The 25,485-nt window shown below is 38.2% G+C and overlaps 1 protein-coding gene and 1 long non-coding RNA gene across 11 annotated transcripts in view; one reads left to right on the top strand and one right to left on the bottom strand.

Annotated features, from left to right (window-relative positions):
- Positions 1-24,379, top strand: part of cnksr2a (connector enhancer of kinase suppressor of Ras 2a) — an 86,612-nt gene extending 62,233 nt beyond the window's left edge. For 5 of the 10 annotated variants that reach the window (XM_084102259.1, XM_084102258.1, XM_084102261.1 and 2 more), the window contains 8 exons: positions 5,675-5,723; positions 6,831-7,006; positions 7,663-7,736; positions 7,813-7,952; positions 14,885-14,985; positions 16,351-16,870; positions 22,099-22,298; positions 23,611-24,379. In XM_084102259.1, the coding sequence (XP_083958385.1) occupies positions 5,675-5,723; positions 6,831-7,006; positions 7,663-7,736; positions 7,813-7,952; positions 14,885-14,985; positions 16,351-16,870; positions 22,099-22,298; positions 23,611-23,841 (1,491 nt within the window). In that variant the 3' untranslated portion in view covers positions 23,842-24,379. The remainder of the gene's footprint in view (positions 1-5,674; positions 5,724-6,830; positions 7,007-7,662; positions 7,737-7,812; positions 7,953-14,884; positions 14,986-16,350; positions 16,871-22,098; positions 22,299-23,610) is intronic. The other 5 variants (XM_084102260.1, XM_084102257.1, XM_084102256.1 and 2 more) reach the window with 3 other exon arrangements.
- LOC311075121 lies at positions 8,193-13,448 on the bottom strand. The gene is made up of 4 exons (XR_014604421.1): positions 12,654-13,448; positions 12,213-12,288; positions 10,037-10,102; positions 8,193-8,984 (listed from the first exon to the last, which is right to left on the bottom strand). It is a non-coding gene; the product is annotated as an uncharacterized lncRNA (long non-coding RNA).
- Positions 24,380-25,485: the final 1,106 nt, after the last annotated feature.

Raw genomic sequence — 25,485 nt, 5'->3', positions numbered from 1 at the left:
TTCCTTAAAATACATGGTGCATAAGTGAGTACACCCCTATGTTAAATTCCCATAGAGGCAGGCAGATTTTTATTTTTAAGTATTTAAAAAAAAAAAAATTAGGATACTATGCATCCTGATAAAGTTCCCTTGGCCTTTGGAATTAAAATAGCCCCACATCATCACATAGCCTTCACCATACCTAGAGATTGGCATGGGGTACTTTCCATAAGATCATCTCTCAATGCAAATCAAACTAGCTTTTAGGCTAACTGAAATAAAATCATGCCAATCTCTAGGTATGGTGAAGGCTATGTGATGATGTGGGGCTATTTTAATTCCAAAGGCCAAGGGAACTTTATCAGGATGCATAGTATCCTAATTTTTTTTTTTTTAAATACTTAAAAATAAAAATCTGCCTGCCTCTATGGGAATTTAACATAGGGGTGTACTCACTTATGCACCATGTATTTTAAGGAAGAACATTTATTTATTTACGATACATTATTCATTCACAAAGAAAATTGGTGTCCTTAAAGGTTGGATTTTTCCTAATTTTTTAAATTAAGGCATTAAGTTCAATTTCCAAAATATGATTTTTTATTCCTCTTTTTAGTCAACTTTAGCATGGGTGTATTCACTTATGCATTGCACTGTATATATATATATATATATATATATATATATATATATATATATATATATAACAAAACAAATATAAATTACACACAAATTACACAAAATACAAATGACATTTTTTTTGTAGTGTGCTATTACGGGAGTTCGTATCGAGTGGTAGTATGTGCGCCTTTAATCCGACATGCCTCAATCAAGTTCTTTGTCTAAGAGTATATTTCAGTCTCTTTTTGAGTGTCATGCAGTCTGGATCGGGCTAAACTCTGAGACTGTGAGTAAAATTCTTTTTATTTTCTGTTGCTCAAACAAAGAGTTATTCTTCAAGGCCTGGCTGCTTTCACTGACGCTGTGCTCGATCAAGGTCTCTGTGATCACTGCAGGTAGAGTCTTACATAGTTTTCATTGAAAGCACCGGGTCATGGTGTGAAGAAGGAGAATGCATACTTACACCCACATGCTGGATAAATGTTTGTGTTTGTGTGTCTGTGTGTGTGTTGTTAGTCCTCTACCTTTAGCCAGCGTGGAGGTGTGTGCTCGGCCCTGTGTATGTGTGTGTGTGTGGGTAGGTTTTCTCAGTGGAGACCAGCCATCCTTTGTGTGAAGTTATTAGGAATGGAGGTGAAATATGGCTGTCGTTTATTAAGAGGGAACGTGGCAGCCGATATTCTCAGAATGCACACACACCAACGCAGCCATAACCACACACAGAAACACCAAGGGAAAACTAATAACCAAGGGAAAAGTGACTCGTTGTGGTGTGTCACAGTGTGCATATGGATGATGAGTAGGCAGATGGTGGTTCAGTAGCAGTGGGCGGGGCTAAGTCATGTTGTCATCTGTCACAGGGCACGGAGTGACGTGATTGGCCAAGCTCAATCTGAAACAGAGCTGTGATTAGCCAATATTCGACCATGTGCTGTCCTCATGTCAATATCTTGTACTTAAAATCTTGATATGCCCGCCAGCTCATGAGAAGTGATTATGTGTTTGGCTCTCTCTGTATCTTTTTTTCCCCTTCAAAATGCCTAATTATAGGTCCTCATGAAGAAGTGTGAATTCCAGCTGGGGTGTTACAGTCCTGCGTAAGAGTGACTTTCACAGTGTATCTTACCTGCTGCTTCTGTTTAGAAACACCTAGCAGGGTGATGTATCTGTGTCCATATGTCATCTGACCTAATGTGGGTAAAAGGGTGAACAGGCCAGGGTTGGGAAAACTTGGGTGCTGACCACTCCATCACCATAATTTTGGACCAGAACCAATGTGCTGGTCTCAGCACTCTTACTATTGTTCTTTCTGTAGCTCATGGACTTTTCTAGAGACTCCACTAACTTATAATCTGCATATTACACTCTGAATTGTACATGATTATAGGGAAGAGAAGAGACAATGAAGAGACACAACAAGATGAAATGAAACAAGAAGAGAAGGTACTTGTAAGATGCAAAAGAGAAGCAGTAAGAGGAGATGAGAAGAGATGAGATGAAATGAGAAAAGATGTGATGTGATGATGAGACAAAATCAGAAGAGAAGAGTCAAGATGAGAAGTGAAGAGACAAAATGAAATAAGAAGAGGAAATAAGATGTGAGAAGAGGTGTGAGGAGACGAGATAAAAAAAAAAATGAGATAAGACCAGAAGAGAATAGACACAATGAGATGAGATGTGGAGAGGAAAGGAAATGAAATAAGAAGAGAAAGTATGCGATGAGATGAAAAAGAGAAGAGGCTTGATGAGGCAAGACATGACAAGATAAGATAAAATAAACTCAGAAGAGAAGAGATATAATGAGAAGTGAAGAGACAAATTATATAAGAGAACATAAGATGCGAGAAGAGGTGAGAGGAGACCATATGAGACAAAACCAGAAGAGAAGAGAAACGGCTAGATAAAACGGGGAGAGGGGAAAATCAAAACTAGCGGAAGTAAGAGGAGATAAGAAGAGACAAGATGAAACTGAGATGAGGTAAGACGAGAAGTTAAGAGACAAGATCGTAAGACGTGCGAAGAAGTGAGAGGAGACAAGAAGAGGCACAACAAAAAAGCTAAATAAATATGCAAGATGATGTGAGAAGATGCAAGAAGAGAACACCAGAAGAGATGATAATTATAGAGAGGAAGATATTTAGAAGTGAGGGTTTAGTGAGATGAAAGATGAGTAAGATGCCAGAGGAGAAGATGGTGCAAGAAAAGCTGTGTGGCGTTGATTTAATAAGGCTGCCTCTGTTGGTATGCGCTGTGTAACTGCATCAGCTTCTATTGTTTACTGTGGTGTTTTATTGCCTGCGTTGCAGTCTGATAAGAAAGCTGCATTTTGTCTGAACAGTGCCAGCACCTCGCTCACTCCCTCCATCCTCTGGACACACACACACACAAAAGTATTTTGCCTGACTGTTGAAAAACTATATACACACCCCAGTGCCTGCAGTCTTATGCCCTGTTCACACCAAGGATGATAATGATAAAGATAATGATATAGGGGTGGTGTAGCGCAATGGATAAGACACATGCCTTTGGTGTGAGAGACCCGGGTTCGAATCCACTGTGAGACACCAATGTGTCCCTGAGCAAGACACTTAACCCCTAGTTGCTCCAGAGGCGTGCGACCTCTGACATATATAGCAATTGTAAGTCGCTTTGGATAAAAGCGTCAGCTAAATGAATAAATGTAAATGTAAATATAGATATAGTTCTAAAAATCATTCTAAATATAAAAGAATAGCAGAGCCCACACCACAACTATATAATAACAGAGAAACAATATCGATGGAAATCACTTTCAGAGCGGTTGACAGCCAATCAGAAACCATTCAACTTTAAAGAGCTTGAGAATCGGTAGAGAACAAAACTGCAGCATGTGCTTAGAATAAACAGAATGATATTGTCAGCTGGTGTGCATGTTAATATAGTTATTGTTATAGTTATCTTTATTGGTCTTGGTGTGAACAGGCCTTTATTCATTTGGAAATTGATTTTATCACATTGTTTGAAAACAACAAAAATGAAAAAAGAGCCCCCAGAGAAGGTACTGTTTACCTACTGGTTTGGTTTAAATATAACAAGAGAGGTTAATGCATGTGCTTTGAGGCCATCACATGCTGCATATGTCAGCATATGTCAGCTGTTGATATCCCAGCGGAAGAGGTTTTGTACCATATGTCATGTGAATTGGGGGCCTGTGTTGCCATGTGGCATTTAATTGTAAGTCAAGTCTTAGCATGCCATCTAGGGCGATGTGTTACTGAACAATCGTAGAGAGATCAAATCCATGTCTGTTCTGAAAGAGACCCACAACATCAGAGACTGAGAGAAGGGATGAACAGAACAATTTCAGAAGAAAACAGTACAGAGAGATGGATATAGCAGAGGGCAACAAGAGTAGACTGTAGGACGCAATTCGAAGAACAATTCCATGTCCATGTCACATCCTTATCTTCACATCACATCTTACATCTCCACATGAGATGTAAGAACTGTGTTTGCTTGAGTCCCATGGGTTGTAGTTGTCCCATAATGCTCTTTCTCTGAATATCATGATTCCCGAGGCATAAGAAATGAAGTTTAGAATATCTTTGGACTCAGTAGCTGATGCACATCTCATGTTCATGTCTTGTGGGATTTGTTCTGGGTGTGTGTTTCTGTTCATCATCCAAGTGACTTCATGCGTTGCAGAAAGCTTGAGGTTCTGCAACATTTAGACTCATTCATGAAGCACAAGAAGAGCGAATTCCTGTGTAAGTCACTCGTAAAAACGATCCTACACAAGAATGGTTTTACGAACGATTGAAAGGAATTGTTCTGCTTGTGTTTAATGAATGAGGCCTGTTACACGATCCTTAGTCACTGTAGGAGTTGCTCTACACCCCCTGCACAATTTTAGTGATTGCCAGTGATCATTTCAAGCAAAGGGTCGGCAGAGCCATTAACTCAGCAAGACTATGACTTTGGTCGTTTATTTCTGCAAATCAAGATTGGGCATTGCCTGTAGACATTCACCCTTCTATGTATTATTTAGTTTCTTTGATTATACACTGTATGCTGTGTCATAGTTTGCTCTATCACTTTTCTTTATTCATGTCTAGGTGTTGAATCCTCAGGGAAGTTTGTCTTCATCTGTCTAAGCCTTTCTCACAAATTGCTTCAGTTCACACAGCAATTGCGATTCACACCTTCTATGAAGAGATTCACACAGTGCTTTCGGAGGGAGTTGCGTTGACTTTGAAGTGTGTTATGAGGTTAAATGCTTGGAAAACCACCATCATGTTTTTCATTTTATATTTTTTGGGCTTAATTTGATAGAAAAGTGGAGTAAAAGAGGGTAAATGGTATTGGAACGTGACCCAGTACTCATACTTGGGAAAACCACAGTTTTGAAAAACCAATGAGAAAACCATCTTCAAGAAATGGACACGGTATATTTAGATACTCCTGAATAAATAAAGACATTCTACAAACTGGTTGCCTGAGTTTCTAAACATGTTCCATTAATCAATTTCAGTTATTCCTCTTCGGCAACAGCAGCTTCCCTCCTCTGGCACATATCAATAAATCAATTACCATGATGATAGTGTTTTCTTTAGGTCAGTGATACTGTCTCTAATCTGTTAGCATAGCAACACAAGTTTTCCTCTAAATTTGTGCCCAAGCTCACAGGAAGTTTCTTCACAGAGGAGAATTGCCACAGGGCTCGGATCATAAATATGCGCTCGGTCTGGGTGTGCTGATCCAAGAATTACTGCTCAATAAACACACGGGCCAAGGATGTTAGAAATCATTTATTTTCTCTCTATGCCTCTTCACGCCTTCCTTCTCACTAGCTGTTGGTCTCTCGCGCCTTCATCTGCTCGGATGTTGCCTCCGATTTTAATTTGTTGTACGATGGATGGATGCTCAAAGATTATGTTCATACATTTCCTCCATGTGATTCCACTCGGGAGAATCGGATGTGTTGACCAATAATATGGTCGATACATTTTTGTCTCGTTTCACTTACACCTGATGTATTTTCCAACATTTCTCCATTTGTATTTAAATATAAATATATATATATTCTGCTTTACAGACATTCCAGGGATCCTCTCTGCTATCCAAGACCAAGAAAAAGAGTAAAGGTGATCTTTTATTTTTCCTCATTCTCATGTTTGGGAACATTGCCTTCATTGCACACACTGCTTGCATATTTTGACTGCATAAGGAAAAAAATAGGCCACCAACATAGGAAAGAGTAAAGAAAGTTAATTAACTTCATAATTATAAGCATTCTGCCATCATTTTTTTGTATTACAGTAATTTTGCTATGAGTAAGAGATGTTCCTAGCCATAGCACATAGAGGAGGTGGTTGATTGCTGCAAGGCAATATGTGTTATATTAAAGGAACTGTTCACCCAGAAATGAAACTTCCTTTCTTCTGTAAAACACAAAATGAGATGCTTACACTGCCTGTTTTCTGTACTATGGAGGTAATATTGTCCCCCCAAAAAAGACAAAAACTAGCATAAGTGATTTATACGCCTGTATTAATGTTATATTTTAAGTCTTCTGAAGCCATATGATATTCCAAGTCTAATGAAGCAATTTGTGTGAGTAAAAGACCAAAACTCAAGTTGTTATTTACTGATCATTTTAATCTATTTTTGAATCAAAGATTTCAAATCTCAGTTACAAATATGGTGCATAAAGACGTGGCATGCCAAACATCATTGCTTCTCATGTGTCTCATAATCATTCATGACATGGCAAGTTTAAAAATGTGCATAATCAAAACGCTGAATGAGATATGAGAGCCATGGTGGATGGGGAAATTTTCATAATTTTGGCCTTTTTCTCATGCAAAGTTATCATACGGCTTTTATTATTTATTATTATTTTATTATTAAGTATTGTGCACAAGCCAAATAGATTACATTTATGATGCTTTTTTTTCATTTTGTGGTGTTCACTGGTCACCATTCACTTTCATTGGAAGGAAAAGAGTACCATGGACATCCTGCACTTGTCTTTTTGTGGTCTACAAAAGAAAGAAAGTCATACTAGTTTGAAACAACATGACAATAAAGAAATTATGCCAGAATTTTTGTTTTTGGATGGGCTATACCTTTAATATAGAAATTAATTGATGATGCCGTTATACAACAGCCTCATCCAATCAGAATTGAAGTCAGAACTATCCATTCTATAACATTTATTAACACATACTGTGTTCTTCTATTGCATCCAGCAGCTCCGCTGTCCTCCATCAGTAAGAGACGAATCTCCTGTAAGGACCTGGGCCGTGGAGATTGTGAGGGCTGGCTGTGGAAGAAGAAGGATGCTAAGAGCTATTTCTCACAGAAATGGAAGAAGTACTGGTTTGTTTTGAAGGGCGCCTGCTTGTACTGGTACATGAACGAGGAGGTGAGTGTGTTGGGCCAATACAGTTATCTTTGTTGTTTCTCGTATCCACCAGCTCAGCAGAAACTGTATCGATCAAGAGATGAGACTTTAATTGGTGCGGCTTTACCCTCTTGTGTGGAATAAGATTAATGCTCATCTACCCTAACAAAACTGTTCTTCTACACATGGCGTTTCTGTAATGAAGATAAGGAACTTCTCCGAACAAACACTTGCTTTTTGATTAATTACTCCTCGCGTCTTCGCTTTTTATCACAGCCTGGGCCTAGGATACGGCTGCCGTTCTGGGGGTTTCGGAGGAAGGATGGGGGAGGGGAGGGTTCCTCTCGGCCTGGTTTTGGTCCACTGAGAATGCTACAACATAGTCCGGCTTTGCTATAATTGATGATCTTCTACTGTGTGGATTTTGTAAACACAGACAGGCTTACAGAGAGCCGCAACAATTTATGCTTTTCATTTATTTATGCAGAGCTCCTGTCAGCAGTGCTGCTGCAATTTAATGCTGGGAAAAAAGTAATGGAATGAACCAAAAGAGAGAGAAAAGAAAGGAGAGAATTAGGAGATGTAACTCCTAATGAGGACCTAATGACATTACAGAAGAGTGTAAGTGGGGTGAAGCGTCCGCACAATCCTCTCTCTCTTTTTTCTCCACCTTTTAGGATGAGAAGGCCGAAGGGTTTGTCAGCCTCCCCGAGTTCAAGATCGACAGAGCCAGTGAATGTCGCAAAAAATAGTGAGTACCTTTACGAACTTTTGAGTAATGTGATGATGCTTGACAAATTCTTATTGAATCTTTGCTCCCTTCGCAGTGCGTTTAAAGCATGCCATCCCAAAATCAAAAGCTTCTACTTCGCAGCGGACGGCGTGGATGATATGAACAGATGGTTGAGTCGTCTTAACATGGCGGCAGCTGGCTATGCAGAAAGAGAGCGAATCCGTCAGGAACAGGGTGAGAATACTCGTTGTGGGAAGGTTATGGGTTTTGAAAGTTCGATTCCCAGGAAATATGAACCTTGAATGCAAAGTAAGTCGCTTTCAATGTAAGCGTCTCCCAGATGTATAAATGTAAAAGAGAATAGTGGAGCAAATCAGTGGGAGGGGCCAACCAAAATTCAGAGAGGGCCTAATAATTTCCCAAAAGCATTGCAAGCCTGAGGAGAGATCATAGAGATCATTGGTGGCTATGGTTTCTACACTCTCAGAAAAAAAGGTACAATTTTGTACCAAAGAAGGTACAAACCCTTGTCACTGGGGCGGTACCTTTTACTGGTACAAAATTGTACCTTAATATAGAGGAACAAATTTGTTCCATTCCAGTTTGTACCTTAAAGGACATGATTTGTACCATGGGCAAACCAAAATGTACCTTTTGTTTTTAAAAACTTGTTGGTACAATATTGTACCTTTTATCAAAGGTACAAATTTGATCTCTTAAGGTACCGCCCCAGTGACAAGCCCCTTTGTACCTTAACTGTGTCAAATTTGTTCCTACGAGAAAGGCTATTTTTCTATTGAATAACAAGCACATTCAACAACTGAATCAAAAAGGCATCAATTTAATAATTTCTGTAAATACATATCAAATTCATATGAACATTTGAATACTTTCATTCCAACTTACAGTAAAGTATATCTTTGTGTAAATACATCAAAGATTTCACAATACAATAAAGACTTAGCAAAATTAACAGAATATCACTTCTTTAAAAAGATTTGAAAGAATTTAAAATGCAAAAATGTTACAGTACATAAAATATATTTTCTTATCTACAACAAAGCTAGACTTGTTTTTTTCCCCCCACTTTTCACACAATACCCTTGCATTTATTTAACTTTTTAAAACACCATCATCCAACCCGAACTGCTCGGCAATTTCAGATCCCTCCATTTTTACACTGCTGAAGATTCTCCTCTCACTGAATACACGTCCAGTCAAGACATTCCCAAGATCTGCACAGTGAGTTGAGATAGCCGGTTCTTCCTGAACATAATGAAGAATCAATATTAGTAAAGACAGATGTAAATTTATTAAATTTATACTTCCAATGACAAGCTCAAATTTCACTTCTAGACTTAAAGGGATAGTTCACCTAGAACTGAAAATTCTGTCATTTACTCGCCCTCAAGTTTTTCCAAATCTGTTAACTTGAACAAAAAAGATATTTTGAGAATCGAAAATTAAACAGTTGATGGGGCCCCATTAACTTCCATAGAATATTTTTCATACTATGGAAGTCAATGGGGCCCCATTGACTGTTTCATTTTTTGGGTGAACTACACATCCTTCAACATCTCGTTTGGCATCCATGTAATGTGCTTCTATAACGGATTTCAGCTTAGCCAACCTCAAATTAACAACCTCAAAAACCTCAACCTGAAAATTATTTTGTTAATTACTCACCCTCATGTCATTTCACACCTGTAAGACCTTTGTTCATCTTCGGAACACAAATGAAGATATTTTTAATGAAATTCTGAGAGCTTTCTGTCCTTCCATTGGGAGCAATGCAACTAACACATTCAAGGCCCAGAACGATAGGAAAGACATCATTGAAGTAATCCATGTGACTCCAGTGGTTTAACCAATTTTATGAAGCGATGCAGGTGCTTTGTTTTAGCAAAAAAACACAATTTAACACTTTATTTATTAGGGGGAGCACTACGACGCATGCGAATTGTGTTGACTCAAGACCGGGTGTTGTTCCATGAATGTGCTTTAGATAATATTATTTTGTAAATATAGAGGTAAATTATGCTTCTTTTTTTTTTTTGGCAAAACAAAGCTTACATCGCTTCATAAAATTGAGGTTAAACCACTGGAGTCACTTGGATTAGTTTAATGGTGTCTTTACTACCTTTCTGGGGCTTGAATGTTTTAGTTGCGTAGGCTACCAATGGAGGAACAGAAAGCTCTTGGATTTCATCAAAAATATCTTCATTTGTGTTCCGAAGATAAACGATGGTCTTACAGGTTCGGAATGACATGAGGGTGTATAATTAATGACAGAATTAAAAAAAATTACTGAACTATACCTTTAAGAAATCCTGGAAACACCTTAAATCAACCACAGCATGCATTCGGTCCATTTTCTGGAATAACTGAAATGCAGATAAGAAAACAATTTTCACACACAAAAAAACTTTCTGCATTTTTACATTTCCCACAAAGTTTTAAATGATTCACTTAAAGCTTCATATAAAATACCCAGAAAAGTAAAATGTTAAACTAATCCATTTGAATTGAGAAGTTTGGTAAAAAATGTCTGAAGAGACTACCGCTTAGTATAATAAACAGATTAAATTTAGGATTTTATTCACATTTAAACATTGAACAAACAGAAGCTCAACCGCACTTGCTTTGACAAGCGAGAACAAACCTCAGTGGTTCTTGCGGAAGCTCAAGCGTGCTGCAAAACACATGAGAATGAACATCATCGGTTTTCGCACGTTTAGCAAACATGATTGAGCTTCTGTTTACTGCAACTGATGTGTGAATTGATGTATATTTTTATGTGAATAAAAGCCTAAATTAAATCTGTTCATCATATAAAATGATTGTATCTCTACAGAAAAACTTGGACTAAACTGCTCAATTCAAATTATTTTACGATCTCTTTATTATGGTAGCATTCAGGTATCAAAAGACATTTTGAAATTTAATATGCAAAATGGCAATGTAATATATAAAATGGCAATGTTCTTATTTAAATTTACATTTTCCATACCATATGTGCAATGTTTGGGGCAAAGTGACAATTCAAATTCAATAATATAATTAAATTAGCCATCTCCTACACTTGTTTTAACATATACCGGTAATTTAAACATATTACAAAATGATTAGAGATGTTTAAAGGCACAATTCACCAAAAATTAAAAAAACTCTGTCATTAATTATTCACTCTCATGTTGTTCCAAACCTGTAAGACTTTCGTTCATCTTTGGAACACAAATGAAGATCTTTTTAATGAAATCTGAGAGCTTTCTGTCCCCCCATTGACAGTCCATGTAACTAAAACTTTGATGCTTCAAAAAGTTCATAAAGAGATCGTAAGACCAATCCTTTTGAATCGAGCAGTTTACCGTAGTTCAAATTTTCATAAGACATGATCGCTTTATATGATGAACAGATTTCAGAAGCTCAACCGAACATGCTTGACACGTGAGAACAAACCTCTTTCTCAAACGTGCTGCGCAACACACGAGAATGAACCTCATTTGTTTTCGCATGTCAAGGGAACATGCTAGAGCTTCCTTTTACCGTATTATCTGATGTGAATTGATGAATAAAAGCCTAAATTCAACCTGTTCATCATACAGCACAAATTTTAGACTAAAACACTCAATTCATATGGATTAGTTTTACAATCACTTTAGGAACTTTTTAAAGCATCAAAGTGGTAGTTGCTTAGCTGTCTATGGGGGGTCAGAAAGCTCGTAATTGATGAAAGAATTTTCATTTTTGGGTGAACTAATTAACCCTTTAACATGTTCAACGTAAAATTGTAGCAAAATGATAATTTAAATGCTATTTTCCTTAATTGCATTTACACTCACAGTTAAGACACTTATGATTGCATTTTTATTAAATACCCACGATGAACGTGGCAAAATTCAATCTGGATTTAAAAAAAGGATTCCAAGATGATCTTTGCATCAAGTGCCTTAACTTTGAGTGTAAAAGCAACTAGGAAAAATAACCTAAATTATAGTTTTGCTATAATATTTGCTTGAACATTTTAAACATCTAATTTCTGTAATACATTTCATTTTCTATTTTTGAACTTAAAAAAAATTCAATGTATGTTTTAATTTTATGTTAAAGCTAGTGTAGTAATGCAAATTATTATATTATTGATTTTGAATATTTTTTTGCTCCAGATGTTGCACATATCATATAGAAAATGTAAATATAAATAGCCTACAGAAATACATTGCCATTTTACACATTACATTTCATATTGACATTTGGTACCGGTATGCTAACGTTACCATACTTTGTGAGTGTCAGAGTTTTAGGTGAATATACTTTCAGTTAAGTGACCGAAATCTTTCAGAGTTCATTTGAAGTGCAGTTACTGTGCTTTATCAAGATTGACATCACTCTGTCATTATGGCAAACATTTTGTCTTAGAAATATTCAACCTCATCAGAAAAAAGAATATCATAAGATTAAGAAACTCAAATAACACATTGTACTGATACTTGCCTCACAGCTGAGGACGCAGGAAGACTTTCAGATGACCAGCACTGACAGTTTACCATGCAGTTTACCCCATCATGATCTAAAAATCAAAGACACATTAGCTGAGTATATGACATCGCATTCAAAAACAGAACGAGTGATCAACTATTTTATCTGCGCACTGTTCGTTGGCGCTCAATCACGTTGTTCCAAAACCGCATTGTGGACTAATGTAAAGTAGGCTACACCAGCATGGCACCTCTGGTTGAGCATTCATTTACAACAATAATGTTTTAAATGTGAACTTACGACACAGAAACTCAATTGCTTTAAAAATTATGCAGACGGCTATCACTGACTGGATTCGTACAAATAAGCTATTTAACGTTACACTCGCTATTATCATGTTGAGTAGCTGTAACGTTTTATACATTTTATTTGGTTAAACATAAACATAAAACCCACCTTTGAATTTCCTCTTCTCTTCGTCTTATAATTCGAGTCCAGCCACTAAAGTACTTCTGACGAGGGCGGAGGCCATGGCTTGTGGTGGTGCTCCGTGCTCGTAATCTGCTTCCCGAAGTTCCCGCTCTCCGGTCTATTTGAAAATGCAGTAACGGCTGCAGCAACCTTGGGCAATAAGTTTCATGTCGCCTAATAGCAAAGTTAACATTTAACAGTTAACGTTATGGTGGATAATGGAGAACAAACGCCATATATTGTACACGTGATGACTTAATAATAGTCAATAATTGCATTAAAAAAATTAAAAAGTGTAACGTTATAACTTACAAGTCAAATGGCTAAAAAGCATTTGGAGCAAAGCAACTCGCTAAAATAACGTTAAGTGGCTGAAACATTTATATTTTAGACTTGTGAACTAAATATATACATAAATTATAAGAACTCACCTTTAAATTTCGTCTTCTTCAAGTTTGATAAAATAATCTCGACCGCACTGCAGCCGTGTAGCTGCTTCCCGCTGTCAGTTCGGAAATTTCCGTGGCTGAAGCGATTTCGACCAATCAGTGTCTTGTTGCTATGCAAAATACTCAACACAGCAACCAATCATGAATGAAATAGTAATTTGGTCCATAACTGTACCCTTGATGTGAGAACAATTATGTACCTTCATTTCAATTGTACCTTAACAGGTACCAAACAGTATCATCAGTGGTCTTTCCTGTACCATTAAAGGTACTATTATTGAAAAGGTACAAAACTGTTCTTTGAGGAACATTATTTGTACCACCGTGTACCTTTTTTTCTGAGAGTGTAAGATCTACTTGGATGTAATATGCGTTTGGGTAATGCAGCCAAATGACGTGGGAAACTTGCATACTTTTATTGCACTCTAAAGAAAGGGTTGGGCAAATCTGGCCCTCGAGATCCACTTTCCTGCAGAGTTTAGGTCCATTCACACCATGTCATAATTACCGCAATTATGTGATTTCAACCTGTAAAAAGCGTTCATGTCCTCGTAGAGCTCGTAATTACAGCTTGTAAGATGGGAATTGTCTGAGAGCTCCTACTTGTACCATGTGACTGCTGTACCACCTGACTGCTGCAGATTAATTTAGGCATTGATAGTGGTGCCATAGAAACGTATAATTGAAAAAAACGCACTTGAACAAGCTAATCAAGGTCTTCAGGGTTACTAGAAAGCTACAGACAGGTGAGTTTGATCAAAGATGGAGCTAAAGGGACGGGAAGTGGATCTAGAGGGCCAGAGTTGCCCAGCCCTGCTCTAAAGGCTTTACTGATGATGCAGAAGTTCGTACTTTTTTGTAGAAGAAGGACAGGTTGTCAGTATAGGTGACACACACACACACCCCCCCCCCCCCCCCCCTTGTTGCATACTGTTTGCATGTAATCATTAAGCTTAGTTCATTATCTTAAAGTTGCAATGAAACTGAAGTACTGACAGATCTTTTCTTCCATATTGTGATGTACATACGAGAGTAAAAGATTATCAAGAAAAAAAAAAAATGTTGGACGGAGACTTGGTTTTATGCATCGTCCATTAATTGGATTTTAGATGTAGGCATTGCACTCAAAAATGAAGGCAAGCCTCTGGAGGGACTGGGTTTAAGCTGGCAAAATGATTAGAGAACACTTGCATAATGTTTGGCGTTGTCACTGGAAGATTGAGTTATGACATTTTGAATAAAAATGTACAAGAAAAATGTTTGACTTTAAAGGGTTTCCTAAATACACATCAAAGGAGTAAAAATTGCACAATGGAAAAAGACAAACAGAAAGAGAAAGCAAGTGAGTTTTTTTTTTTTTAGGTGAATTGTAGTGATCCACAACAAGTCGACATGCACAACCAAAGGGGGTTAAAGTATGGCTGGTTAGTTGGTTACCACCTTCTGGTAGATACTGTCCTTAAAAACATCTTTCTCCTTTGTTAATTCAAAATTAGCCACTAATATTTCATTAAGTTTTTTTCCTTCAGACAGCTCTTAAAAGCTTAAAATGGCCTAGTTTTTCCTCTCTCCTGCCTTCGACATCACATCTCAGGATAGGTTCTAGTGAACGCCTTGGAACTGTTCAGTAAGATGTTTTACTGTAGGTCCTGCATCTGTCTTTGTGCCCCACATGATCTCTGAGGCTTTAATTTAATTATTGTTTACTTTATGGAAATGTTTTGCAACAAGCTAATGACTGCCTGCATGCCCCTCTCTCTCTCTTAGACTACTGGAGTGAAAGTGAACACGAAGACAATGAGACGCCCTCGACGCCCAAGCAAGACAGCCCACCGCCCCCTTATGACACGTACCCTCGGCCACCCTCAGTGAGTCAGCATCCAGCATGCACACAGATATACCAGCTCCCTCTCATTGTGTAATCCCACACAATAGCACAGACTCATAATGCTTGACATTTGGCATTGGTAAAAGAGCTGTTTTGTAGTGCCGTCCCCCAGACCTGGCCTTACCACGTCACTGAGTGACTGTGTGTGTGTGCGAATGAGTCAGACCACCTCAACTCTAAGCCCACTGTTGAGATGTGAGGAGATTGAGTCTTATCTGTCCGTCTGTACTTATCTCTCAGTCTTTGTGAGTCACTGTACTGTCATTTACTCTGTGCTTTTGATAGACAGTATGAGATATTTATTTCCTTTTTGGCGAGTCTCACGAGATCTGTCAGGAACATGCTCAAGTGATATTTCACTTATATATATATATATATATATATATATATATATATATATATATATATATATATATATAATTTTCCAAGCAGGAAGTTGAGTATTCCTCTTTTATATTGAACGGATTATAGTATATGATGTCTACACGTTCCTGAATGTATGTGGTTAAATTTGTGTGCACAGTCACTGTTTTTTGTGTATTTTCAGTGCAGTACTGCAGGGCAGGTCAGCTAGAGGCCACACACAGCAGCAATGCCTATTTAAGAGCAAACAAAGAAACTTGAATTAAACGTTTTTCTTTTTCTTTCCGCAAGGCCCCCTCCAGTCCTTCTACACGCACACATTGTTCCCAGAGATAAACGAATAAGGGGACTTTGACATTGTTAACCGAGAGACCTCCAGAGTTGTCTGGTTGTTTTTCACCACATTTCAAAACAGCATCTACTGTATTTATCTGTCTATTGGTCTATAAACCTGTTCTTTTGCCAATTGGATGAAAGCAGAAAGAGCAGTTGGTCAATATTTAGAGCCTACTAACACAGCGTCAGGTTCTCCCTCCACACCTCTGTCCCTTGTTCCTCCATTTTTCTATATTCGGCACTTTTCACAGAAACTAGAGATCTCTCTGTTCATTATTCATCTGCCTGTCTTAGATGAGAGTGGCTATTCAGGTGCCTGGCCTATATTTTGAGTTTCTTCATTAGCACACTTTATTGCCTTTTACCTAAAGGTGAGACGTACAGAATGAGCAAAAGTGTCATGCTCATTCATGATTTGTAAGCCTAGTGAATTTAAAATTCATGAATGCTTTATTCCTTTGAAAATATAGTTTCATGATGAGCATTAAATTAAATTGTAGTTATAAAGTCATTTTGGTCACGTTTTTTCTTTGCTTTTCCTTTGAATGAGAGTGATATTGTTTAAAAGCTTCCTGCAAAAATACTTGAGTTTAACCTAATGTTTACCTTATTCTTTTCTGTCCTTTTTTCTTTTTCTCTGACCCAGAATCCGGTGAGTGTTGCCAGTCCTTACCTAGAACCAAAGCACGGCCGCCTCTCATCCACAGAAACTTCACAGTCTCGCTCCTCTTATGAGGAGTACCGCTCCGAACCTCAAGGGGGCAGCAGCAGCGGTGGAGGTTCCCCTGCACGGAAGTCCGCCAGTCAGCGCCGTTCATGGCAGGACCTGATTGAAACCCCTCTGACCAGCTCGGGCCTCCACTACCTGCAGACCCTGCCCCTAGAAGATGCTGTGTTCTGTGAACCAGGGGCGGGTCTGTCTCCAGAATATCGCCGCCAATCCACTCTGCCTGCCCAACGCACACTGATGCAGGAACATTACGGTCCCTTCCCCATGCTTGAAGGGGAGAGGCTCAGAGACCCTGCTAACATAGTCGGGAAACCCCGCAGCTTCACCTTGCCTCGGGATAGCGGCCTGCATGCCCTCCTCACACCCTCTGCCACCATGGCAGAACAGCGGGACCCCAGCCGCAGGGAGCTCAGCCGTTCTAACTGCATCAATAACGGTGGGTCAACATATTTGTATTAAAATAATGTGTATTATAAATTTGTTGATTATATAAAAATACATTTTTAATATTAATTTTTATTTATTTATTTTTTCATTTATTTTTATATATTTATTTATTTTTTAAATTCCCTGACCCATTAATTCCATAATTAAATATTTTTTTATAATTGACAGTCCTATATATGTGTGTGTGTGTGTATACTGTATGTATATTCCCAAGTAATATACCTAAATTAAAATATTTTAAAATCTCAAATTGACAGCCCTAATTGAAATAAATAATTAAATAAATAATAATAATACATAGAAAATTATATATATATTATTTATATATATATATAAATTTTGTGTTTATATTTTTTATTTATTATAATTGACTTATTTATTTATTTTTATTATTTTAGTAATTTATTTCAATTAGGACTGTCAATTTATGAATTCAAATGAGTAACATTCAAAATTCATGCTTATGCAAAGGTAGTGTAAATCTTCCCTTTGTTATGATTTTGCAATGTGAGAAGCTGTGCTTTAAAGAAAATAAACCAGGTCGGCTCAAATCAGCCCACTAAAACCTCTTTACCACAATTATATTAGATTTTAATAGCCCCTCTGATTATGAGAACAGGAGGCACAGCAGAGTTATTTTAGTGCATGTGTGAATTTGAGTGCTTTAGTATTAAATTGTTAAGAGCAGTGCACTCAGAGAGGGACATGCGCATGGATTTGTGGCTCTTTTTACGTCTATCTCTTCCCTTGTTTTCTTGGCTTCTGCATCTTCCTCTCTTTCTCTGTTTGAGTGTGTGTTGGTGCTGTATGAAGCATAAACAGTGCCTGAGTTGCAGGATTTTTTTAGCTGTGCTGTGAGGTTCCCCACTGAGATCTGTCCACTCGTTTCTTACATACACACATGCACATGCAGGCATCTTCTTCTAGAAATAGCTGCATGCTCTTTCCCATGAAACTCATTTTAAACCTGCCGTATTGGTGTGGTTCTGACACAAGCTCCTGGCCCATTTCACTTTACTTTTCCTAACTTGGTTTTGATTTCCAACAACAGTTCATCTTTATCCTCCATTTCTGTAAGCCTGTCCTCTTGAGGTTATATATGATTACATTTGATTAAAAAGAATATCAAAAACAGACACCATGATACTCAAAAAATAAAAAATTGCATTTTAAAAATTTAAAGCTGCAGTCCGTAACTTTTTTGGGTTAAAAATGATCCAAAATAAATTTTTGAGCAAATACATAACTAGCCAGTGTTCAAAACTTTCTGCTTGACTTAGCTCGATTCAAAACGGTAAGCTTGTAATAATGTTTCTAATTCCAGTGGTACTGGTGGATTTCCACGGGAAATTCGTGCATGTCTTTGCGTCATTACGTCACATCTGTACACATAAAGAAGGAGTCTCGGCTAGTAGGCTATATTGCGTGTGAGGATGTTGGAGGTGGAGATTTATAGCCTTTTCTCAATTTGATGGCGGATCCAGAAAGGTTCAAACGACAATCACCAGTGACAACTAAAGATTCACCTGTTGAAAATGCAAAAGACTTCGGACTTCGGAGTGGCTACAGAAAAACATTGGATTCATCCGCGCTGTGCCGTGCCAAGATACGACCCACGTAAAGTTGATAATTCCGCGGATAACTGCAATTGCATATTTCGAACAGAGATGGCGACAAAGAGGAAAAAGCAGATTTAATTTACAACATTTTAATAGTTCCCTTGAGGGACAATAATACATTTAGCAGAACTTTATCTTCTTAACTATAATTTTTTTTCTCAGGAACATCTATTATTTGTACTATAACTTATTAATGTATTCATATAAATTTTTCATTTAATATTAATTCAAAAATGTAATTAATATTTAATTTTTGTTTAACATAATATTTCCCCCAAAATTTGTTTCAGATTAAACTAAGGGTTTCCCAAACTGGGTTTCGTGAGGGAACTCCAGGGGGTTTGTGAGTTGAAGAAAAGCTAATAATTGATTAAATCAATGAAGAAAAAAAAAAAATCAATTGAAAATGAGGTCCCACTTTATATTAGGTGTCTTTAACTACTATGTACTAACATTTATAAATTAATTATTTGATACAGTGCACTTATTGTGTACATACATGTTTCAACATTGTGCTTATATTATAATTACCTCAATGTAATTACATCTATAATTACACTGTTGACACTTTCCTTTACCTTTCAACCCACCACCTACTCACACCATCAAACCTGTCCCTAACCTTACCCATATCTCAATAGTAGCAAAACTGTTTTACAATACAACATGAACACAATAAGTGCATTTTTATTTTATTTTATGAGTGTTATAAACGAGTTTAGATCTCACAATTCTGCGAAAAGAATCGCGGGATATAAACTCGCAATTGCATGAAAAAAAGTCAGAATTGCGAGAAAAAAGTCACCTATATAGTCACCTTACAAAGACACCTAATATAAGGTCTGACCAAAAATTGCAATAAATATTTTTAAAATAAAAACAATTTAAATACAACACTTACTACAAACAATATAAAAAAAATATATTTTATTTGTTTATCTGCTTGTCATGTGACCATTAACTGTCATCAGAGAACTATAAACATGCAAATATGTTAAATTATTTAAATTAGAACCTAAAATATCCTTCAAGTAAATAGTTTACGTCAGTTTTGGCTGACAAAAGTTTGGGGACCCTCTGTTGAATGCTAATGAACTATATTACTTGGAGGAATAATTGTTTATTCAGATTCTTATTAATAAATTTAACTACTTTTTAAACATGGCCACCTCTTTTACTTTTTTAATGTCTGAAATGCTCTATCTCATGGATTTATGCTTAAACCGTAACAATAAATTCTGAATGGGCTATTAATTCTGTCCCATTTTGGCCTGGTGTCCAGATTGACACATTTCTCTCCACAAACCTCCCAGGAAGCCTCTCACTTGCTGTTGGATTACCACTCTGTTTATCTCGCCGTATTACTTTTCATCTTCCCCTCGTCTCGCAGTCTATCGCCTCATGGCTCATTGCCATCTCACCATCTATTTTCCCCATCTCACTGCCCATCTCCTCCCTCACCACCGATCTGCCTGTCTCACTTCCCGTCTGCCCCCTTTTGCAGTGCCCTGTCTAACTCTCTCTTCTAATATTCCCCTTTTTCGTCATCTCAGACGGATCTCCTGCAGCAGTCTATATATAATCCCAGTGGCTTTTAATGAGTCTCCCTCTTATCTGTGTCTTTTATATCACTCTGTCTCTATCTCTCTCTGGAGGAGTTGGGGGCATATGTTAGTCATCCACGGAGCCCATGCGTGCTGTACTACATACTGAAGAGAAAAGAGAGGCTTGGCCTATTGATCGTGACTCTCAATCACATGTTTCCCAGCAACTGGAAAGTTTTTCTGCACTACTAGAGAGTTCTGTGCCATTAAACAAGTTACAAAAAGATCACAAAGAGCTTTAAAACTTTATTGATCTACCCATGTTGAGTCGTTGTTATTGCAATTCATCACATAGCTAACCAAGCGGTCGTTAAAATGCTTTTTCTTTACAATTATTGCAGGCATTTAACAAAAGCAAGGCTTGCCAGCAATAACTTGCACACAAAATGATAAACAACCAATAAAAATAGTTAGAAATATAATAAAGAGGTTCAAAACGTGGCCTGACAGGTAGTAGAGTCCGTATCGGTTGTTATTATATAAATAAAATCTAAAATTCGTACATAACAAACAATAAAACATAATATTCTTCCCACAGTCATTGGGAAATAGTTAGAAATATAATAAAGAGGTTCAAAACGTGGCCTGACAGGTAGTAGAGTCCGTATCGGTTGTTATTATATAAATAAAATCTAAAATTCGTACATAACAAACAATAAAACATAATATTCTTCCCACAGTCATTGGGGTCTTTGGTGCATAAATGGAAAATGCTTAAATTGATAATCATTTAGATATATATATATTTTTTTGTAAACTACTAAACTCTCCTCCTTATATTGTATTTATTTAAACTACATTCCCTTGCTAAATGCCACATGCAAATATACCCTGCATCTGCAGCATGTGCTGGGAGGAGCTGTGTGGGACTGCTGCCCTCTTGTGGTTGTTCAGAATAGTGGGTATATACTCGCCCACACACTGTAAACTGCGGGTTCGTGAAGGCTGATCATAAGAAACGCATGTAATATCTGCCAATAACACCCAGCACTAGATACTGTCCATGGCCCACATGTTTTACCTACACAAACACTCCAACAACAGGACATGAGTGATTCAACTTATTTCTGGACTAACACATGAGCACCAGCATACAGTCACACGCAGACAGAAACATCAAAGAAATAAGCAACATGCCACCTACTCGGCAGAGTGATTGATTGCCAAACCTGAGTTTTTCTCTTGCGTTGATGAAATGAACATGTCATATTGAACATGTCATGAACAGTGCTGAAATCTGTCTTCTAGTCTTACTGTCCATTATTAGGTTTCTGCCATCCCAAAACCCATTTTTCAGCATACTGTAATTTCATCAAAATGTGATTCTGTAGTTTTGCCATTTTGCATGTTAATGCTGTTGTTTTTTGGTGCATGGTTTCTAGCTGGTTTATACTGACCATTAGCTGGTGGGCCAGCCACCATGTTACAAAACTCATCTTTGATCATCAAACCCATTTTTGATCATCTAGTACTGTTTACTAGCACTTCTAAACTGGCTATTAGCTGGTCCGAACTGGTCGATAGCAGAAAAAAAATCTAAGATGGATCATTAATGATGAGCTAATGACCATCTTAGACTAGCTAATGACCATTTTAGACCAGTTAATGGCCAGTTTAAACTGGATAATGGCCATCTTAGACCAGTCAATGACCAGTTTAAACCAGCTTATGAGCATGTTAGACCTAATGAACAGCTCAAACCAGCTATGACCAGCTTAAAGCAACTAATGACTAGCTTAGACCAGCTAATGAACATTTTAGACCAGTTACTGACCACCTTAGACTAGCTAGTGACCATCTTAGACAAACAAATAATCACCATGTTAACTAGCTAATAACCAACGTAGATGAGTTAATGTCCAAATGATATTACTAAATAATGACCATCTTGACCATGGTTGACAGCTTGAACCAGCTAATCATGTTGAATAGCTAGCTCTTTACTGGTGGAGCCACCCCTCTTTAACCCTGGCTTTCTGTGGCGCCCCCCACAGGCGGGGAGCCGGAGTGCCATCGGCAGGCGGATTCGCTCGGTGATTTGTATCGGGCGCTGGAGCGTGCCAGTCTGTCGCCCATTGGTGAGCACCGCCTTTCCACCCGTCTGGAGTACAAACACCTTTTCATTCGGCGTTGCAACGATCCACAGCTAAATGACAAACTGCATCATCTCCGCATCCTGCAGAGCACGCTAAAGGTATCTGACCTCTGCTGCCGCATGGGTCCCTCTGAAACCATGTGTGCCTGTTTGTTTCATCTGTCGCGTCTGTCCGTCCGTCCCTCTCCATCTGTCTGATGTCTGTGGGGTTCTGGGGACAGCAGGAATTTTTTTTCATTTTTTTTTTCATTTTTATACAGTTTACTAAGCCAAACTGCTATCCCAGAATCCCATCCATGTTAGACGGAGTTCTCTGTCTGGTGTGGGAGGAGGGTATGGCCAAACTCTGCTCTGAACCCTGCTTATCTGTGTGGGTTAGTCTGGTTTTGGCTCTGCTTGGTGCAATTGGGTCTTCTGTGGTTGGGTCAGTCGACCCATGGCTCTGCTGTGACCCATCTCCCCCACCCTCCAGCTGCTGTGCTGTGCTTATTATGTTGGGGCAGAGCCTCGCGTTGCATTGTGGGCGTAATAAACAGCTGTTCAATAGCACCAAAAAAGGTTCCAAAACCTAAGATTTACGATGGATCATTATTGATGAGCTAATGACACTCACAACCAGCTAATGACAGTTTATGACCAGTGTAAACCAGCTAATGGCCATCTTAGACCAGTTAATGATTAGTTTAAACCAGCTAACAGCCATTTTAGACCAGTTAATGACCAGTTTAAAACAGTTAATGACCATCTTAGATCAGCTTATGACCATGTCGACCAGTTTAGGCCATCTTAGACCAGCTAATGAGGATCTTAAACCAGCTAATGACTATCTTAGACCAGCTAAGGACCATCTTAGACCAGTTAATGACCACGTAAGACCAGCTAATCACCATTTTGACCAGCTGATAACCATCTTTGATGACATAATGATCTTTGGTATGGCCAAACCCTGCTCTGAACCCTGCTTTTCAATGTGGGTTAATCTGGTTTGGTGCCATTAGGTCTGCCTGTGGTTGGGTCAGTCGGTCTGTGCCTCTGCTGTGTGTCTGTAGCTCTGCCTTTGCACCCCCCCCACACCCACCCCCACCCCCAAACCCCTTGCCGTCCTAATTATGTTGGGGCAGAGCCTTCCGTTGCATTGTGGGTATTATAAGGATCCCTTATCACTCAGACTTGAATGAAAGAAGGTTAATTGGGGGCACAAAGCTCCACAGTGCCAGAGGACTCCAGTCAAGTCTGAGCATGCTATGTGTGTTTGCGTGTGTGTGCCGCTCTGCTCATCTAGGCTGAGTCCACATCGCTTCACGTCTACGCTAACCGCCTATGGCGTGCTTTATGACATCCTATCCACTGTATGAAGGAGACTGTATCTGTAATGCCCACCCTCCACTGCTCTCTTTCTTCACTCCCATAGGACAGGGAGGGCGAGGTAGCAATGATTGACAAGCTGCTGGCCAATCCTAAACTCACGTCCTCAGAGTTCCAGGAATGGAAGAAAGTTTACATGGAGCTGTATTCAGGAGAGCCCCAGCGGGACCGTCAGCCCAGCCCTGCCTCTGAGCCCAGCCCTGCCACCACGCCTGAACCTGCCCCCCGCACGCCCTCCCTCTCGCACACGCACTCCTACATCGAGACTCACGTCTGATGCACACTTCAGACACAAAAATAACACCACATTATTTGAAGTAGTTGTCGCTCACTTGCACGGACCTTCAAGATAAAGTATGGGGTGAATTGGTGTTTATGGACTAATAATCTGATATTTTAATGATGTGGCTGTGAGGGATATGTACAGAATTAACATTTAGGGATATGATGATGCACTGATGCATGATTTGAAAATGCAGTTACATTATTTAGTAATTATTATAAAATTACCCAGAGGCCCATATTATATGCACAATAAATTGTCTTAATTTATTGTGCATATAATCTGGGCCTTTGGGTAATATTATAATCAGTTATGTTCTGATTATATGTGCTGATAATTATATGCTATATTACATTATGTGCTGATAATTTTATAATCAGCTCAGTTATGAAAAATAGTGTTTATGTTCTAGAATATCTGATGAAAACCTTTAAGAATCACAATAAGATGACATCTGCCAGTAATAGTTAATGTTTTGACCCCACTTGATTTGAAAAAGGGCTTTACCTGTCTGTGTGAGCTTTCTGGCATTTGTTTTATTTTTGTTTATGTGGTTGACATATTTTCTTGGGATCACAATATATTAGTATCTTACTAATATATTAGTATATACGTTTTTTAAACGATTCCAAATTGGATCAGCTATCATCAAATGCTCACCAAAAGTTCAAGTTCAAAGATTTAATAACACTGTTAAATCTCAAAATGAATATCCATTTTTCATATTGTACATTATAATTTTATGATGCCTAAATTCACATTAAAAGTGTATTTTAAACAATTGATTTTAGTGTTTTATTATTATTATTATTATTATTTAGAAAAAAATGCATAGAATTTAAATTTTGGGCATGAAAATATTGTATCAGCTATACTTTTACTATCTGTGATTATTGTATAATCACAAAGATTATGAAGATATATTATAATTATTAATTATATTGTACTGTTATCCCTCACAGTCTCGTTTTCATTCACGTCAGATTTGATACCGCATCTACCCAGATTAATGTCCTTTAACACAAATTCCCTTCTCACTTTTCCTTGTACTTTCCCATCCTGAGAGCAATCGCAGACTCAATCTACTTGTGCTTTTTAAATACTTGAAAACATTGTTTACGCAGGCACAAATATCTGTACAAACAAATCACTCTCAATGGCTCAACTCACAACCAACGGGCTTCAGAGTATGCCACTTCTGCACACGTGGTTGCCATGGTTACGAGTCCTCCAAGCGGCTCAGACGAGGAGAGACAATGCCGTCGCACCGAGAACAAACCTGGCACACCTCTAGACAGGAACCAGAGCACTTGATCATGGAAATGGAAGCTTCGGACTGAACTCTGAGAGGAAATGCATGTCTGAGGCGGCCTTTGAACGCTAAACGCACTGACTGTCACTCTGTTGTGCTGCTGTACCTGTGTTTGGCTGTCTTTTTGAAGCAAATCTCACAGTGGACACGCAGACGGTCATCACACAAGTTATCTGCCATGTTTATATGCCACTTTAGCATACCATATACTCTACTGTATCATACTATATATTTATGATCTGCTGTTATACATCGGCTGGCCCCGACTTATAGCATTTGTACGTTTGCGTTGGAAGATGTGTGCGTGTGCATGAACATGGAAAACT

Source organism: Abramis brama (assembly GCF_963993115.1).
Source record: "Abramis brama genome assembly, chromosome: 24".
Taxonomy (NCBI): Eukaryota; Metazoa; Chordata; class Actinopteri; order Cypriniformes; family Leuciscidae; genus Abramis; species Abramis brama.
Note: the sequence above shows the minus strand (reverse complement) of the source record. Positions and strands in the feature narration are given on the sequence as shown.